The sequence below is a fragment of the Gopherus evgoodei genome, chromosome 9 (genome assembly GCF_007399415.2).
Source record: "Gopherus evgoodei ecotype Sinaloan lineage chromosome 9, rGopEvg1_v1.p, whole genome shotgun sequence".
NCBI classification, from domain to species: domain Eukaryota; kingdom Metazoa; phylum Chordata; order Testudines; family Testudinidae; genus Gopherus; species Gopherus evgoodei.
Genome location: NC_044330.1, coordinates 37885550 through 37905766, shown reverse-complemented (window position 1 = coordinate 37905766; position 20217 = coordinate 37885550). Strand labels below are relative to the sequence as shown.

Below are 20217 nucleotides of genomic sequence, written 5' to 3'. Positions count from 1 at the left end.
ATGGGGGAGAAGCAACTCCATTAGGGACAAGGAGATGTCCTCTTCTGGCATAACTGGACAATAGAAGTGAGTGGGTAGGGAGAGAGAAGTCCGCGTTCTCCTCAAAACTCTTCACTCTGCAGTGTGGCTGCCCCTGGCCAGCAAAGCTAAAGCTAATCAGCAGCTGCTCAGTGGTGCTACGGGCTCCATCCTGCCAATGTGCGCTAGTCTATGGGTATAGGGCACCTTTACAAACCATCTGATTCCAACTGTGGGTCTAAAGGACACCTTCCAGCCAAAAGCCTGGATCCTGCTTTAATCCACCCATTCACAAGCACGGGAACATTGTGTGCAGTTTATTTACCAATATTTCCTGCAACAATGAAGACCAATTGAAGATAGGTCATCAGAATAAATTAAGTGATCAAGAAGTTTTATTATGTGTGTATTCAAAGTTAAAAAAACAGAAGCAGGAGCAAGATTTATCTAGCATCTCTAAACTATGTGGGGTACAGTACTTTGTAGAAACATAGCTGGAAGGGACTTGAAATACATTAATGGTACCCTTTGCTCCTCCAATGAAAAAAGGCCCTACAAAAGAAACTGGTAATGCTTCAAAAGTCTCCTAAACAATTGCACATTTGAACTCATTGGAATAGTTCTTGTATTTTAAATTGCACAAAACAGTATGTTTCTTCAAAAATGTATTGCTTGTGTAAAAAAAAACATCCTTCAGTGCATGACTGGTTTGTTAAATCTCAAGGTTTATTTTTGTGATGAACTGATGTTTTGCCAGCCATAATCACTTATATCTAAGTGATGCTATAACTACATTAATTTCATATATTTGTTATAGAAAATATATTTGTTAAATTTAAAAGCTATGTAGCAGATTATAGATTATCCAGTGGTAAAACCTTAATAAGATTGCCATGGATGGGCGAATTATTCACAACAAAGGGAAAAGTTAAATGCTAAATATGGGAAAGGTGCTAGATAGCCAAAATGCCAATTTGTTTTGCAAGAGAACATTAAAAGAAGCTGATGCAAGTGGGTACTAGCTCTTTATTTGCTGGAAAGAGGTTATCCCAGTAGCACAGACTGACATAGGGGACAGAATGAAATTAAATCAACTAGCATTCAAATCATATAATTCATTATCAAACCTAAATAGTTTTAATTTCCCAAGGCAGGTGCACAGCTCCTGTTCCTGTTAATAGGTGGTGTGCATCCCTACCCCCAAATCTTTGAGGCACATAAAACTTACAACATGGCTCCAAACCTCCCCAAGTTTTACTTTTGCTGCAATGTAATCTAAATAAGGAATTATTAAAAGGATTGTAAATATATAACCCATCTTGATTTTTTTGGGTAGAGGGACCCATGGAGAAGAATGTTTTCACAGATCTCTTATTGTTAAATGTTTAGTATTAAACTATGTGATTGGAACAAAAAAAAAGTTGTGTATGGGGAAAAACAAAACAACTCATTTTCTCTTCCACTGTTTTCATTCTTCTCTCCTAAATGCCCATTTCCTCCCTGATTTACATTAGCTCATTACCTAACTTCAGGTCCTTTCTGGCACAAATGATATTTCATGTGATAGTTTTGGAAAGACTTCTGTTTTCACGCTAAAAAACTTTCCATCATGTAGCAAGGAATGGAACTAATCAATGTAACTCTTCAAATGTAAAACATTCAACATATTCTTTTCAATACCGTTTCAGATCATTGAACAAATGTATTCCTTTTCCTAGAGAATACAGAGTTGCCAAAAGCTCTAAATTAGCATTTACTCATTCAGATTTCAAATTTGAGAGGATAAACCAAAACACTAGCGTGATGCCAGTTTCTGAGGGAAGCTATGAGAAGTGTGAAGAATTAGGAAGTATCAAGCTAAAAAAAATATCCTTTAGCAAAATATTTCTGGAGAGTGGTTAGTCAAAGCCAGTTCCAAAATATGTGAATCAAGAATATACCAGAGATGGTATTTAGTAGCATGGAATCTACCATCTTACTCAGTTTGCATTTCAAAAACAGTAAGACCATGACATTACTATCCCATGATATTAGCATACACTAGCTAGAGCAGGCTATAAATGCATATCAAAAATATATGATAATGATTTTAAAATCAGCAGTGTCAACAGCACCATTTGGGTGTTGCTGTAAGGCTATCATGGCAGTTTTCCAATACCTCATCAATTTTTCTGCAAGAATGAACATATCACCTCCAATGGCAGCAAAAAGAGCTGACCTGCACATACTTTTCCCCTCATTACATAATACACTATAACATTAGTTTTTATGAAAATCCAATGAACTCCCATCTCCTTTGCAATTCCACAGTACATCATGATAAAGTTAAAGGAATTTCATTTTCAAAAACTGTTTAATAAGCTCTTGTATGACAACCTTATGGCATTACATATATCCTAATATTTATGGAACGTAGATAATTCATGCACTTGACAGACCAATGTACATGGCAATATTTCCCTAAAAGTTCACTGTAAATGCCAGCTGGAATCGTTCAATCCACGAAAACGTCAGACCTCCTCACTCAGTTTATAATGGGAAGGACCACCACTGCACATAGCATTTAAGATTAACAGCCCTCATCTGAACTCAGGCAAACTATTCAAGAAATATTCTGTATCTTCATAGTTATTGCTTCAGAAGAGAATTTTAGAAATGTTTAACATTAATTTTTCTTCAAAAGACAGACAAGGTGGTAATTAAGCTAATGCTATAGCTATATATAGTTTCTTCATGGTAAATGGAGAACTAAGCTTTTCCACATAAAAATTTAGGTCATTAAAGTTATGTAGGAGGAGCTTTTTATTTTAGCGATTATAGCCAAGACAACAGGCTTGCATAGCCCCCCATTTTAACAGCACTATAAAGATACTGGATGAGCATGTGAGATTTGTGACAAATTGTGGGCTGCCTTCACTACTGAGAATGTGCAGTTTAGCTACAAAAGTTCAGTTGTGTTAGCCAAGAGGGGAAAAAAATATAGCTTCAGCATGTCTAAAAGCCTGGGATTATTTACAGACACTTCAGAAGCTATTTGAAGAGAACAGATTATTTTAAAGTAGTTTTACCAATAACTGAACTTGCAGATGACATTCCAAGAAAGCCAGTAGATCAGGACCTCTTATGTCAAGCATTTACTCTTACTGCCACCCCAAGACAGAGGGAACGCCTGCCCCTTTATTCAAACATTGCTTCAAAAAATAAGTAAGTCTTTCCTTCATCCAAAGTTATAACCAATACTCCTTTTGGAGGCAGCCTAAACAGCTGCACCCAGGCAAAGAGTTCAATGGGGGACTGCTTACTGGAAGGGACAGTATTTACTATTTGCACAAACCTGAAAAAACTAAACTCATTTTGCTCTGATAATCCTTTAGCTACTGTACAAGATATTTCAGCAGAGAAAGCACATTGTTAACACTACATGTAAACCAAGTTATGACAGATCCTTTTATCGCAGTGTCATGTTGCAGGTAAGCCATTTTATGTTATATCAACAGGCTGGGAAATTGCATTTTTGCATCAAGGTGATTCTCATTGAAGCCTATATAGAGCAAAACTCTTCTAAAGGCAACCGTCCATCCTGGAAGAGCAAGAGAAAAAGGATCCAGCAATCAGTGCTTTTGTGACGATATTCTTAGGAGGAATTTCATTCATTCGGTGCATGTTGCTGTACATAAGGTGCATGAACCTGTCAGGTCCTAGGTCAGCGTGAGGAGAGGCCAGTTGCAAGGCTGCAACCAACTACTGGCGTCATGTCCCATATCTATAAGAAAACACAAGATGTGGGAAGCTACTCAGCACATCACATAGTATTAAAATCAAGAGTATAAGACCTACTCTAATATTCTTTTGGCTACATGTGTAACAATATGCCCTAAAAGAATCAGCATTCAACAGGACACTGAAATAGCGCTGTTTGTCAGCTTGGTCACCTTCTAAAAATTATACTAGCCTTGCGAACCAACATAGTCAAACTATGTTTGAAAAAAGGATTCTAGCTTGCACAGCACGTTGTTACAGAGCTATAGAACATTAACAAAGAGGGTTTCCAAAGCCAAAATTGGTTTTTTTCCCCATAAGCCTGTCTGTGGAAGAGCATAAAGAGTTACTGGGCTGTTCCATTACTAATATCTGCAGGAAGTATAACCACAGTATAGCATATGATCAAAAGGTTTTATGACTTAAGGAAATTGAGTACCACTGCAGTAGAGCTAGAGATAGGGCACGTTGACCAAGGGTTATACGAGTAGTGCTCTAAATTGCTGCTTGGGGCACTCCACTTGCTTTGTCTAATGTGTGTTACAGGAGTGTTCCGTGCTTTCCGACACTCCAGGATACACTTGCAGGCACTAGGCAAACATACTGGTAGTGTCAAGATCCTCATCTGCCAAGCCAGCCACAGTAGTGATGAGACAAAGTATAGAGAGACATGGGAACAGGAGGAAATGAAGATAGGTATCAGACAGTAGTAAGTTGGGTAGTGTCAGATTGAAGATGGAATATCAACCTGGCAACTGAACATATACAGATTCCTCAGTGCTGAAAAACTATTTGAGAAGTAAAGACTTTATCTGATATTTGTGAGCCTGAAGCCGTCACTGTTCCACAATTAAATCCCCAAACTGCATCCAGACATAATTAATTTCCTCTACAGTCATTTCAAATGGAGTGACAACAGGTATTTAAGCAAAACATTTTAAAATGCAAGTCCTTGGGCATGTGCTGACAAACCCTTTTGCTGAATGTATGCTATCAGCAAGAGAAGCTGAGATTAAGTTCCTCATTTGGAAGACTCGGAATCTAAATAGCAGTTCATTTCATCTCTTAATCAGATTAGTATGGGACTGAAAACACACAGTTTTATTAAGACTGGATGATCTCTATGAAATCACTGTGATTAGAGAACACTCTGACCCTCCTGGGGTCTGTGAAGAGCCCAGTTATCTATAGAAACTTCATACTTTGACGATGTGCAAAACAAATAAACTATCATAATTTAGAGAAAATCCTCCAAACCTCTATGACATGAATAGTTCTCCATTGAGCTTCAATGAGACTGAAGCTCAATGAGCCCTTCGATTTCAGATTCCTTGGAAGCAGGGACCATATCTCCTTATTGTATGGTGCTTTACAGACACTGCTACTCAAAACTATACAAACAGTGCTTTTAATTCATGAGGATTTCCTGCATATTCACCATATTGGCTGAATGACAGTAGTGGGATCGATTATTAGAAAGTCTTTGTCCTTCTCTACAATAATTAAATACTACTAAGTTTTTGACTCAGGCTTAACCTTGCTGTCCACAAAGCATGAAGTTGCCAGCTTGATTAAGTGTTTGCAACCACCGGGAAAGACAAAATAATGTGTCGCCTTAACTGACGGAGTGCATAAACTATTAATATCATAAAACCCAAAGTAAAAGAGAGTGAGTTATGTAACCTGTAGACTAATCCTACCTTCACAATTCGATCACTTCCACAGGTCACCATTAGTCCCCTAGAAATGTCCATAGACATGTGGGAAATGTTGTGTTTTCCTTCATGAAAGGTTGCCAGGGAAGTACGACTAGCAAAAGAAAACAGTTTAATTAAAAACTATTAGACATTAAAACCAGGTGCCATTGCAGCAATACAAAATAAAAACATTTACAGGGAAATTTCTGAAAAGCTAGTAAGTCAAACCTGACAATGCCCACCTACATGACAATGAAACAATCAGTAAGCTCTGCCCAGAGTACACTAGTTACAGGAGTGACACGTGCTTACCTGGGCTCCCACTTGATTTGTGGAAGTCCCTCAACACAGCACAAAGGAAAATAGGAACATGGTACAGAAGAATACAGTTCTTTGCTGCTGACATTTAACAGCTGTAAAGTCTACTTTCCAACAAGCTTCTCAAACTTTTCATCCAGCTGTACTGGTTACTAGATTAAGCAAGTGCCTGCTGTCCCTCTTCTGCCTGCCCCTCCCTTCAAAATGTGTGCAAAGCAGCCCCAAAAGAACTACCAATGTAATACAATCAAGTTAACCTGACTGTGAGGCATCAATGTTCTTCGCTGCCTTGTGAAAGATAGGAGGTTAATAATTTTTCCACGCTAGTACCTTATGTATATTCTTTCCTGTGAGAAGGCTGCATATTAGAACCTGAAGGTATCGGATACATAAGTGAGATTTGCTTATTTACATATAGATTATAAAGATAGTATGTAGTTTCTGGCATTTAATAAAAGGCTGATTACAAACAGATGAGCCACATCTGCCAGAGTTGTAATCAAACATATACAGATAACTTAAAGCCATCAGAAGTTTCAGCCTTTAGTGTATAAAGTCAGTAATGGAACAACAACATCAGATCTTTAAGCATACTCACTCTTCATCTTTGATTGACTCAAAGCAAGAGTCACAGACACGGACCTGGAACTCAAAGCCCATGATTGGGTAGCTGGACCGCTTAGTGCTGCACTTGCCACATACTGCTTGACCACATTTCCTGCAGTGATGCTTCACAGGAGAATTAAAATAAAATGAACATTTCAAGACATGAAGTGTTACTTGACAACTCCCAAATCAACAGGAGGGATGACAAAAAAAAAATTGTGCAGCTTCCTATGACAGTTACCTTTCAGAACCAGTCGTAACCAAGGACCAAGAAACCCTGGGTTATATGCCAGCCCCAGGGAATTTTGCCATTGACTTCCAATAAGGCCAGGATTTTACCCATATACTCTACATCACTTTTCTCCAACAGATCTGAGGGCAAGTGCCTTACAAATGAAAGATGTTCATTATACTCTTGCCTTCACTATCATCAAGAGGGGTGTGTGTGGGGGTAGGTGGGGTGAGTGGATTTCCTCTGGAACATTTAGGAGGTTCCTTTCAACATTTCCAAGAGATCCACACTCTGGCATAACTGAAGGAGGGCAAGGCCATTAGTGCTTCAGCACCACAAGGTGCTCAGTTTAAGGTTAACATTTTGGTAGTGAGCTCTTAGGCCATTTTGTGCATTCGGTGTTTACTAACTAACTCTCTCTTACATGCACACTTGTGCTCAAAACAGGTTTTACTTTCTTTCAACCCCATTATTCCCCACCCAGGACAACTCAGTTTAATGCTTTTCTTTACTGTACTTGGTAACTTATCAGCACCAAGCTGAGACTTCCTTATTCACAATACTTTGCCAGCAATGAAGACACCAATGACCTCTACAGCTTTATATTATGTCTTTCTACTCATTTTTTTCTTTTCAAAGACGGATTGGAGTTGAAGTTTAGAAGTACGGAAGAAGTGTATAAAAATAGACCACCACCACAAACAGCACCACCATGAGCGATTTACAACCACATCCTCACCTGTCTCAACCCTAGTGTCTTTGTGTCCCACATCTGCTTTATATTCCAGAAGAAAGGCTGTTCACATTTTTGACAAGAATCACTTTCTAGCCACTGAGGAGCCTAGCAGGGGAGGGAGAAATAAATACTGTTAGCACATATTCAAATCAACAAGGTTATGAACAGCTCCGGTTTTCATTTTTGTTTTTAAATGAAGATAGATGTACAGTGAAATTTAAACAACTATTGAGAGGAGCCCTTTGTCAGCTATGGACATTACATAACAATACAAAAGAAACCCTGACTTGCTTTACATTCAGTCACACTCAAAAAGCAATTTGAGAATTCAGTGCTGAGCTGTGTGCAGGAGTCATAATAATAGTTACCAAGATCTGTGCTCTCGCACAGTGTTTACCCTATGATGTTTCTTCTTACTGCCCTAATGAGAAAACCTGCTAAGATGCATCTCATTTATTAAATTGCTGCAAGAGTTGTAGATTCCTCAGTCTTGCTGCCAGGATGATTCTGAATGGCTATAAAGTAATCTGAGATACAGAAACTCTACAGTAAATTAATTACTCCCTCAGAAGCTCTCACTCTCATCATGTCCTTTTCCTGGGGCTGCAGCCTTTGAAGCAGTTAAGAGAAAAAAAACTTTTATCAGCTGCATCCCACCTATCCACTTGCCCTCACTCCAAGTATGGGCCTCTGCTTCCCTATCTGGAAATGATGCTTGACTATACTGGGCTCTCTGGATAATGTGAGCAATAGACATGCTAAGTAGTACTAACATTCTCAGATATTACTGCACTATAGCAAAGTACTCAAAGCATAACTCTGAAGTTAATACTTGCACTTTTTAGTAAGGTATATTTGTGGGACAACACATAATAATAGTTTTAGGGCATCTCCTTATGTTTTGGGTAAATATTCCCATGCATCTGATAAGGATCATATACCCTGGAAGCTATTTCAAGGTTAGTTTAACTCCCTTAAATTCCACACCACTGCAGTGTTGCAACTTATGCCCAAGAGAACAGAAAAAGAGAAATTGTTCTATGGTGACTCACTTTCCATCTCAAATTTCAGAATAATCCTGACCACCCACACCGACTGCTGAGTCATGGTCTCTCCACATTCTATGACGTTCCATCTCCCAACAGACTAAACAGTAAGTGATATCCACTAACATTCCCTTTTCTATCACATCGGTGGACCTTCCTACACCAGATGCATCAATAAAAGGAGAGTAGCAAATTCTTAATTAACCAGGATTGTTGACAAATGGAGAGCGAGAGCACGAGTGCGTGAGAGGGTGTGTGTGTTGATTCAGTCAGAAAGAAAGACTGTCTCCATTTCAATAATAAGGAGATAACAGTTTCAGGGACCATTGTTTTCATCTCCTGCCCATTTGGGTTTCCACTTTGGTTCAGCTGCTTCTGTTTCTCATTTCTCAATATCCATTTAATGGCAGAAAATAGATAAACCAATGGATAAAACATTAAAAACTACCAAAGTTTAATCTAAACTCCCATTAAAAATCTATGCCACTAGTTTTGGGAATTTCCTCAACATGTCATCAACAAGGGTCTAAAAAGCTCTAGTGCATAAAGACTGTCTAGTTTATACTTTGATCTTTAACTTGGTAAACAAAAAACCTTAAGCTCCATAAAATCGTCTCCTCACTGTTCTAGAGCAGTGGTTCCCAAACTTGTTCTGACACTTGTGTGGGGTAAGCCCCTGGCGGGCTGGGCCGGTTTGTGTATCTGATACATCTGCAGGTTACGCCAATTGCGGCTCCCAGTGGCTGCGGTTCGCTGCTTCAAGCCAATGGGATCTGCTGGAAGCGGCGTGGGCTGAGGGACGTAATGGCCGCCGCTTCCAGCGGCTCCCGTTGGCCTGGAGCAGCGAACCGCAGCCACTGGGAGCTGCGATTGGCAGAACCTGCAGATGTGTCAGATACACAAACCGGCCCAGCCCGCCAGGGGCTTTCCCTGCACAAGCATCAGAACAAGTTTGGGAACCACTGCTCTAGAGGAATCGTCAGAGGAAGTGTATTTAGCTTTGCTGCTGTAAGATCACTCGTATAGCCGCTCTATGCTGATGCAAGAGAGCTCTTCCATGGACATAAAAACCCACCTCCACGAGCAGCAGTAGTTAGGTTGGCGGGAGAAGCTCTTCCACCAGCATAGCACTGTTGACACCAGTGCTTCTGCCAGTGTAAATTATATTGCTTGGGGTGTGTTTTTCTTCCACACCCATGAGCCAAAGAAGTTATACTGACAAAAAATGGTAGTGTAGACATGGCCCTACATTGATCGTGAACTGGTTAACAGATTCTGGAGGAAAAGGAATCTATGGGCTTGTCCATGCTGTGCATTAGTGCACACCAGCTAGAGGTGTAGATTCTACTGTGCACCAGCATGCTATGCACTAACTGACCTGCATGGACCTTAGAAGTTTTCATGCATGCTGATATCAACAGGACTACACCAATGCACTACATATCATGTAGGCAAGCCCTTTGTTTAGCACTCAGGAGCAGTCACTTCTTTGTTCCCTTTGTACAGCACCTAGCATTGGGGCTTCTGGTCCAACATGGGCTCCTAGGTGCTACCACAATATATGTCAAATGAAAACAGTGCTTGTGGCTTTGAAGATCCTTGCAAAGAAAACAGGGTGTGCAGAGAAAAAGCAGTAAGAGCAGCCTATTACCAAGCCATTTTTTGGTTGGTCTGACAGCATTAATGTACTGGTGGCAAGAAACTACAGCTTCACAGGCTACACAGATTTTTTTCTATAGCACTTTATTTCATAATACACTAAGGAACATTTAACACAGAACAGGGTCTCAAGCCTTGCTTAAACAATATTTCAATGTATGTCATTTATATTTAGTAATCAAGGGCTCCTTAAAATCTGGCTACTCAGTGAGTCACTTTTATACTTTTAATATTCGTTTTGAGGAGAGGGGAAGGGTAAACTACAGTACCATTTTACTGAGACAAAAAAAGGAAATGTTTTGTCAAGTCTGCATAACCCTACAGGGAATTCAATACACAGTCTGCAATAGGGTGCTGCGTCTTGTAGGACCCTACAGGATTCTTTCCAACTATATTAACTAGAACAGATGTGGAGAGGGTATGCCTTTAGGTCAAGCATGGCACAGATCTATTATGTGGTCCATCCTTGTCTTTAAAATGGAAGTGTGGTCTGTGGGGACTTGGTTTCAACATGCAAAGCTTCACCTTCGTCCACATGGCCAGGCTTGCACTGAACAATGCTCTGCAGTCTTCGTGGATTGTCACTGCCCTTATCTTTATGGCAATCTGATACTTTTCATGGAAGCTGAGGCACTGAGCTCTGATTCCTGGCCAGTTACCAATGCTTGATTAACTTGGGGTGCCCTGATCTAGGACAGAATAAGCTGGAAAGCATAGCCATTGCAGAGTTCACAAAGTGGCAGCACCAGATCCTTTGACCTAGCATTTGCGCTTACCTCTTCTCTGCTAATATCCATATTCCAAACGGCAATTCCTCCATCAGCTGAACATGAGACCAATTGCCGTGTCAGCTGAATGTAACAAATGGCCTGCACCTTGTCACTGTAAACAAAGTGGACACTATTTATTCTTTCGAACATTTAAGCAAAAGCAACATCCCTAAAAATTCAAACCCAGACTTGTTAAGAGTCACCTGGAAAGCTGAAAACAATGTCAATAGCCAGGTATTGTCAGCTATCGAATGATTTTAAAGCAAGACCACTAAGTGGCAACCTAAAGTGCTTGAAACAGAGAATCAAAGTTTAGAAGCAGGACTTGGTATCCTCATTGTCAAGTGTTATCTCAGCACTGAAGTAGCTGCGATAGAACAAAGTGTTAGCATAGGAAGCAGCAGCTTTGACCTGTAAGCTGAAGATACAGCATCATGTCAGTGTTCTGCTAGTGAAGCCTAACAACAAATGGAATGCATCTCAGGTGACAGGTGTCTGAACTGAGCAGAACTGCAAATACGCTCTTCAACAGAATACCAACTTATTAGGAGACAATTGTGAGAAGATAATTCCTTCATGGCTATGTCCTTAAAGATTCAACTGGAAACTCTTTTGCTGATATGAGTTGTTAGGGTTTGCAGAATTCAATTTAAAAGATAAATATTTATTTTCATCTATTTATGTTGGTTCTGTTGCAGGAAATTATGGAGGAGTCAGACCACAGCGTGGTCAGAATAATTATTTAACAGTAGATGTTGATTTAAAATGTTATAAAGCTTTAACTGTTCAAACAAAAACCACCACATGTCAAATAAATGAGGTAAATATCTTTAAGTCAAACTAGCAAGTTCAGACAAAGTACAAAAAAGTTTTCAAGGAAGCAGAATTTATTACTGAGGGAATTATTTTTTCACTGGGTGTTTGTGTGTGTGTGTGTGTGTGTGTGGCAGAAATTGGTGTTTACTGACATTTACCAATAAAAATCGAATCCTGCCAAGCCTAGTTATTGTGATTCAGTGTCTTAATCTCTTCCCCATCCACAAGTTCCTGTTTCCTTTAAGCATGGTATTCACTCACAGACTTTCTTCAAGGAGGAAAACTGACTTACAGAAAACAAACAAACATCTATTTTTGATATAGCTATTCAGAATGGAAATCTGCTGTGGATCTCCATGCTTTTAGTCACATTGAATTTTCACTGTTTTGCAGTTTTCAGTTCAGAAAGAAAAAACACTGCTTTTGAAATAGAATGATTTTTCCCACACTTTGTAAAAACTCCACCACCATCGTCCAGTGTGAGATTAGATAGGAAAAACTAATAGTTGATACACACAATCTTCCCAACAGGATACATGATGGAGGAGTGAAAGAAGCAGTGGAAGATCCTCCAGTAACATAGGTGTCAAATTACACTATTGTAGCCAATATGTAAAAGTGAACAGTTGCATGTCAATGCACAGAGGAGTGGGACTTCATGTGCACTTGTGAGAAGTGCAGGAAGTCAGCATAGATACTTTAAAAATACTAACTACGCCAATAAAATAATTCTGGGATTTCACGACTAGTGTCTAAGATGAAGAGGAAGCATTAGAACAAAGGATTGTACATATTCAAGCTGCTATGCAGATGTCATTGTACATTTCCACTCCTTTCCTGCACAAGCATCCTTATGAAGGGTACATTATAGCAGTGGGACTTGACCTCCATGCAGCAAAAACTCCCAATATTAGATGGAACACAGCTACAACACTGTAAACAAAGGTAGTCATAGTACTTTCACCCACTTCTTTATTCTGGGAACTATTTTTATTCTGATCACTTCCCACATTTAAGTCATAGCCGTGACAGGAAGGCTGCTCTGAGATTTGTTCCCCCCCAATCCCCATTCATCACCATCTTCAGAGAGAGCTCTGAAATATGCTACCTTGACTAATTCCTATTCACAATACTTGGGAGCGTGTTACATTTAGTTTTTCTGAAACCCCACAAACTAGTTAGGTATTTGGAAAAAAATTAAATGGCAAGTCACTGCTACATACTGATGGCCCTGAAGCAGCAGTGTTCGGCCTTTCCTTCCACCAATATCCCACAGAATAATGCTGTGATCAGATGCTCCAGAGAAGAGTAGTCGTTGAACAGGATCCCACCACAGGGAAGCAACACTTCCTTTAAAAAAAATAATAAAATAAATGGATGAGGTAATCTCTTTTATTGGACTAGGAGAGAGAAACTTTGGAGCTCATTCACAGCTCTTCATTCATGCTTCAGTAAGATCAAAGGTGATAGTCCCCACTGTGACTCTAAGAGCATAGTTAGTAAAGAAAGGCAGCCTAACAGTTTAAAGTCATTGAACTATCATCAGTTGGACAATCAAACTTTAAGAGACAAAGGATAGCAAGCAATGGGATAACTTGGTTTGGCAGGACTAATGCATATTTCTAAAGTGCTCGTTGTTAGTTAAACAGTCACAGGAAAGTTCAGGTTTTCATGCAACACTAAAGCCAGTTTTGTTTGAAAGACAAATGTAAATACTAACATTTAATAAAGAACAGGACAAGAAGCTAAGCAATGACTTTGGTTTTCTAACAAGATGAGCTATGAATTAGGTTAACAGCTTCCCCAAGTACACCTCTACCCCGATATAAAGTGGCCCGATATAACATGAATTTGGACATAACGCGCTAAAGCACAGCTCCAGCGGCCGGGGCGGGGGGAGGGGGGAAGGACTGCACACTCCGGCAGATCAAAGCAAATTCAATGTAATGCAGGTTCACCTATAACATGATAAGATTTTTTGGCTCCCAAGGACACAGTGTTATATCAGGGTAGAGGTGTCTATGTATATCAGCAGCCTATAATTGCATTTAATACCATTCCTTACTGGGCTCTTTGTAAGGTGAAAATAGTCATTGTGACAACTGAATCGATCAGGCAGCAACTTGTTCATAATACCAATATGTTAACAATACAATAATGCATACAATTGGCAGTTGAGAGGAATACAAGTGATATCAGTCATTATACAGTGACCTCTTATGTAATTAGCTCTGAATACAGTTGTGCTCTGACAATTTATTCCAAATATTTTAATAGCAGACAGTCACATGACAAACACATTGCAGGGCAAAATTTATGCGCTGTTGGTTTTTACAAAGATATTCTTGTATGTGTTTCATACTTAGAGCCCTTCAGCCTAACACATTGGCTTTGTAATTACTGAACACAGAATGCATGGTACTATATTAGGCCACCACTGTCATTAAAAAAAATGAAAACAAAAAAAGAATTACACTATTCAAGTGGTGATTTATTTTAAACTAGGGTGCGAAAACTACAGCCTGCATCCAGCCTGTCAAACCTTTTGATCCGTCCCTCGAGCTCCAGCCAGCAAGCAGGGCTGGGGGCTTGACCCGCTCCACGCAGCTCCTGGAAGCAGCAGGATCATGTCCCCACTCCATCTCCTACGTATAGGGCAGCCAGGGGGCTTTGCATGCTGGCCTGCCCCAAGCACCGGCTCTGCAGTTCCCATTAGCCAGGAACCATAGCCAATGGAAGCTGCAGGGGTAGGACCTGCAGACAGTGCACCGTGCAGGGCTGCCTGGCCATCACCACGCCTCCGTGTAAGAGCCAGAGGGGGACATGCTGCTACTTCCAGTAAGCACCACCTGGAGCCTGCACCCTCTGACTTCCTCCCACCTCCCAGCCCTGACCTCTCTCCAAACCCCTCAGTCCCAGCCCAGAACACCCCCCCCCCAGAACAGCCCTCACTCCCACCCACCCCATAACCCTCTGCACCAGCCCAGAACCCCCTCCCGCACCCTGAACTCCTAATTTCTGGCCCCATCCTAGATCCCACACCCCCAGCCAGAGCCCTTACCCCCTCCTACACCCCAACCCCCAATTTTGTTAGCATTCATGGCCCACCATACAATTTCCATACTCAGATGTGGCCCTCAGGCCAAAAAGTTTGCCCATCCTTGTTTTAAACCTTCAACAAAATTGGACTTTTGAAAGACCAATAAGGGCTGCTTTAATATACCAAGAGAATATAAAGTTATATCAAGTTACTGGATGCAATATTCTATTCCTTCCTTTAGAGATGTGTAGTTTTATACAGCATCCTTCCATTGTTCAAGTGATATCTTTTCTGCCACTACCTCAACCGATACTCATCTTGTTTTCAGATTAAATTACAGCCTCAAATCAATCCTCTCCTTTCTGGCTCTTATAATTAGTAGCAGTAAGATTTGCATGGGCTGCACAGAAGTTTTTGTTTTTAAAACCACACACACACACACACACACACACACTGACCCCTTTGAAAATATTTACATGGATATTAAGAAAAACTAATAAGTACTTATGCCCAGCCACAGACCACCTTGGAAGCCAACATGATGTTTTGGTGCATGTTTGCTATTCAATTGTAGTGAATTGCTAAAGAGTTGTAAGGAGGAAGTGAAGGGAAAGAAAGAAACAAACAAAGCTTAGTTAAAGCAGCCACCTTTGAAATCTCCTGCACCTTACAGAGCAACAAGATTCTTTCACAGAATGCTGATATTAAATAAAGTTCTCAAACTGGTACAACAAGGCCTAAAGGTGCTGTTTTAAATCAATACAAAAGGCTGCGTGGACATTTATTTTGGTTTAAACCAGTCTTCTTTCCATCACAACTAAACTGAAATAAGCTACTCTTGAACCAAAGAGTCCCACCTGGGCTTTGACAAATTTAAGGGATGATTTTAAACCAATGTAAACAAACTGTTGAAACCCATGCTGACAAGGCCTCAGCAATAGCAGACCCACTGAGCCAACATGAGTGGTAAGAACAATTCAGTATGGCATCAAGTCATCTGTTTATATGACATGCAAGCTACATAGAAAAGATACTAAATCAAAGCAGATTTTTCAAGTATTTTATAGCTCACTGATTTTTAAGTATCAACAGAATACAATAGACTAATTCACAGTATACATTAAGTTGCAGAATTAATTCAAATGACACTCATTTAGCTTGGCAAAGAATTCTGTAAAATAATCTTATTTTCACACACTGTTCCACCTTCCCTGGTGCAGAGATTTTTGTGGTCAGGAGGAACCTGATCCATGAGAAGGATTTGTTACCAGGAAAAATGGCAGAATTAGAATTGTTGGGAGGTTATAAGGTCCTTGCACCTTTAGCTAAGGTACACATAGAAACTGGTAATTTGCAGGCTGAACTGATTGTTTTACACTGTTTCTATGAGGGAATGATTTGATGTGGCAGAATCTGTCCCAGGGTTTCTTAGCAGCAAGAAGGAATCTTGTGCTGAAAGCCCCGGGGGGAGGGGAGGGTAAAGTCACATGTGCTGCTGGGGAAATAGGAGAGAGAGTGTCTCTTTAATTCCTCAGTAGCTGTGGAAAAATGGGCCATTGGGAGCAGGGATGGTCGTGACCAGTTCCTGTAGCCCCAGGGCTCAAGGCAGGTCCCTGTGGAAAGGGCTGGATAGAGCCAGCTCCTGTCCTGTGATCATCTCCCTTGGGGAAGGGAATGGTCCACCTTGTAAGAGAGAGGCCTTCCCAGCTGCTGACTGCCAGGAAGTTGTAGTTCAGTAGGGGACAGGCCTAGTCCTAGGGTGCACAGAGACATGTACCCCAGAGACAGAAGTTAGGGTCCTGATGACCACTGTGGTGGGAACAGACCCCAAGGGCTCTGTTGCTGGAAGCTAGTCCAACCTGAGAGGGAGCAGGAGGTGGCGGGGGAGTTTGCTGGACAGGGAAGTGTCTGTCATAGCTGTGAGCCCACAGCTGGATCAAGGTCACCTTCCTTTTTGGGGAACCCAGAGAGGGAAGTCCAGACAGAAGGTGAGGGGGGAGAGGATGGTCTGCCACTTTTTGTAGGAAGGCATTTCCCCAGGAGGAGGGCAAAGGCTCAGCATCTGAAATGCCAGACCTCACCTGTGGATTATATTTTAAGTGAAGACTAGGTAGGGGTCAAGTCTCCTGGAGGGGAAGAGTCCTTACAGCTGACCTTTTGGGAACAGAGGGGGTGATCAAGGGGATCTTACCAATCCAAAGCATTCTAAGAATGTTATGCATCTCTCTTTATCATAGAATCATAGACTTTAAGGTCAGAAGGGATCATTATGATAGTCCAGTCCAGGGGTCAGCAACCTACGGCATGTGCGCCACCTTTGGCACGCGAGCCGATTTTGCCTGGCACATGGTTGCTAGCCTGGGTCTCGGCCACTGGCCCCACTCAGCGCATGGTCGGCTGAGTGAACAGAACCGCAGGCCACAGAGACTGAGCGACAGGTGTGACCATCGATTCCCCTCTCCCCACGCTCAGGTTCTGCAGCTCCTGGGAGTGTGAGCTGCTGGGGCACGGGGCCCTGAGCCTGCTGCAGGACGGGCGGCAGCAGCAGCTCACACTCCCAGGAGCTGCAGAGCCCGAGCACGGCGAGGGGGGACCGCCACCCACATGCATCCGCTCTTGGGTTCTGCAGCTCCCAGAAGTGTGAGCTGTTCCCGCCACTGCCCCTCCTGCAGCTCCCCCCTCCTGCTGCCTCAGCACTCCACTTTGAGTATTTTTGATTGTTGAAATATGGTAATCCTAGGGCAAGGGGGGAGCCAGTAGGGTGCCTGGGGGCTGGCACCTGCATACATCCACTGTAGCCTGCAGGAGCCCCCGGGGTGGGTGGGGCATAGCTGCTCCACACTAGTGGCGCTGCTGCCTTTGCAGGGCTGCTGCCCCCCTGCACTGCACCAGCTCCTCCATGGCTGGGGCTCACTGCTGCTGCTGCTGCTGCTGCTGCTGCTGCAAGTGGAATACTCTGGCTCTCCGGTGCCTATGGAAGGTGGCTCCTCCCTGCCGAGCTGCTGCAGTGGCCCAAGCCCGGCAAAGCCAGTGAGTGGACTCGGGGAGGGAACCATCTGGGTGGGGTAGGGAGGGCTCGTGGGGGGGCTGCGCACCCTCCAGGGAAGTTCAGGGGGCAGGGAGGGGGGAACTTGGTTTAGGGAGCAGCCTCTGGGCATGGCTGGCCCCTGGGGTCTATAAAGGCTTGGTGGGATTTGCCCCTCAAAATGAGCCGATGTGCGGGGCATGGGTGCATGGTGGAAGTTTTGCCTAGAGCGCATAATATCCTTGCACCAGCCCTGTCCCAGGGGGTGCGTGCACCCCAGGTTAAGAATCACTGCACTAAACTGATAAGATCTGCACTTTAATTTCATTTTAAATGAAGCTTCTTAAACGTACAATAGTTTATAGACTTAGAGAGAGACCTTCTAAAAACGTAAAACTATTACTGGCTCATGAAACCTTAAGTTATGGTGAATAAATGAAGACTCTGCACACCACTTCTCAAAGGTTGCTGACCCCTGGTCTAGTCTGACCTCCTGCACAATGCAGGCCACAGAATCTCACCCACCAACTCCTGTATCAACCCCCTAACCTATGTCTGAGTTACTGAAGTCCTCAAACTGTTGTTTAAAGGATTTCAAGGTACAGAGAATTCTCCAGCAAGTGACCTGTGCCCTACGCTGAAGAGGAAGGCGGAAAACCCCCGGGGCCCCAGGGCCTCTGCTAGTCTGCCCTGGAGGAAAATTTCTTCCCAACCCCAAATATGGCAATCAGCTAAACCCTGAGCATATGGGCAAGACTCACCACCCAGACACTCAGGAAAGAAGTCTTTGTAGGAACTCAGATCCCACTCCAACATTCCATCGGGCATATTTACAGCTAATGGTAAAAGATCAATTGCCAAACTTAGGCTATCCCATCATATCATCCCCTCCATAAACTTATCAAGCTTAGTCTTAAAGCCAGATATGTCTTTTGCTCCCACTGCTCCCCTTGGAAGGCTGTTCCAGAACTTCACTCCTCTGATTGTTAGAAACCTGCATCTAATTTCAAGTCTAAAACTTCCTGATGGACAGTTTAGCCATTTGTTCTTGGGTCCACATTGGTACTGAAGCTTAAATAATTTCTCCCTCTCCCCGGTATTTATTCCTCAGATATATTTAGAGAGAGCAATCATATCTCCCCTCAGCCTTCTTTTGGTTAGGCTAAACAAGCCAAGCTCTTTCAGTCTCCTTTCATATGACAGGTTTTCCATTCCTCAGATCATCCTAGTAGCTCTTCTCTGTACCTGTTCCAGTTTGATTTCATCCTTCTCAAACATGGGAGACCTTATCTGGAATACTGTGTGCAGTCTGGTCTCCCCAGTGCCTTGTATAATGGTACTCTCTCTACTGGAAATACCTCGCCTAATGCATCCCAAGACCACATTATCTTTTTTCATGGCCATATCACATTGGCGGCTCAGTCATCCTATGATAAATCAATACTCTGAGGTCCTTCTCCTCTTCTGTTACTGCCAACTGATGCACCCCCAGCTTAACAAAAATTCTTGTTATTAATCCCTAAATGCATGACCTTGCACTTTTCACTATTAAATTTCATCCTATTACTATTAATCCATTTTACAAGGTCATCCAGATCTTCCTGTATGATATCCTGGTCCTTCTCTGTATTGGCAATACCTCCCAGCTTTGTGTCATCCACAAACTTTATTAGCACATTGCTACTTTTTGTGCCAAGGTCAGTAATAAGAAGGTTAAATAAGACGGGTCCCAAAACGGATCCCTGAGGAACTCCACTAGTAACCTCCCTCCAGCCTGACCGTTCACCATTCAGTACAACCCATTGTAGTCTCCCCTTAACCAGTTCCTTATCCACCTTTCAATTTTCATATTTATCCCCATCTTTTCCAATTTAGCTAAATTCCCCATCTGGTATTGTATCAAATGCCTTACTGAAATTGAGGTAAATTAGATCCACTGTGCTTCCTTTCATCTAAAAGAAGAAAAAATCTGATACCTTCTTAAAGAAGGAGATCAGGTTGGTTTGGCACAACCTACCTTTTGTAAAACCATGTTGTATTTTGTCCTAATTACAATTGACCTCAGTGTCCTTAACTACTTTCTCCTTGAAATTTTTTTTCAAGACCTTGCATGCTATAGATCTCAACAGGTCTGCAGTTACCCAGATCACCTCCCCCCCCCCCCTTAAAAATAGGAACTATGTTAGCAATTCTCCAGTCATATGGTATAACCCCCTGAGTTTACAGATTCATTAAAAATTCTTGCTAATAGGCTTGCAATTTCATGTGCCAGTTCCTTAAAGTTCTTGGATGAAGATAATCTGGGCCCCCCAATTTAGTTCCATTAAGTTGTTCAAGTTAGGTTACTGTTATAGAGGGAGGACAGTTTATGAGTTTACCCTGTATAAGCTTTATACAGGGTAAAATGGATTTATTTGAGGTTTGGATTCCATCGAAGCTGGGTGTCTCCTGCTTTAAGCACCCAAAGCTGCTGAGCAGTTTTTGGGCACGTCTGC

At 42.0% G+C, this 20217-nt stretch overlaps 1 protein-coding gene across 1 annotated transcript in view; it reads right to left on the bottom strand.

The window, feature by feature from the left end:
• Positions 1 to 395: 395 nt before the first annotated feature.
• The window catches only part of WDFY1 (WD repeat and FYVE domain containing 1), a 50562-nt gene continuing 30740 nt past the window's right edge, over positions 396 to 20217 (bottom strand). The window contains exons 7-12 of the mRNA XM_030575102.1: positions 12881 to 13007; positions 10848 to 10953; positions 7370 to 7471; positions 6391 to 6521; positions 5478 to 5586; positions 396 to 3781 (exon numbers count right to left, since the gene is read on the bottom strand). Of these exons, the coding sequence (XP_030430962.1) occupies positions 3722 to 3781; positions 5478 to 5586; positions 6391 to 6521; positions 7370 to 7471; positions 10848 to 10953; positions 12881 to 13007 (635 nt within the window). The 3' untranslated portion in view covers positions 396 to 3721. The remainder of the gene's footprint in view (positions 3782 to 5477; positions 5587 to 6390; positions 6522 to 7369; positions 7472 to 10847; positions 10954 to 12880; positions 13008 to 20217) is intronic.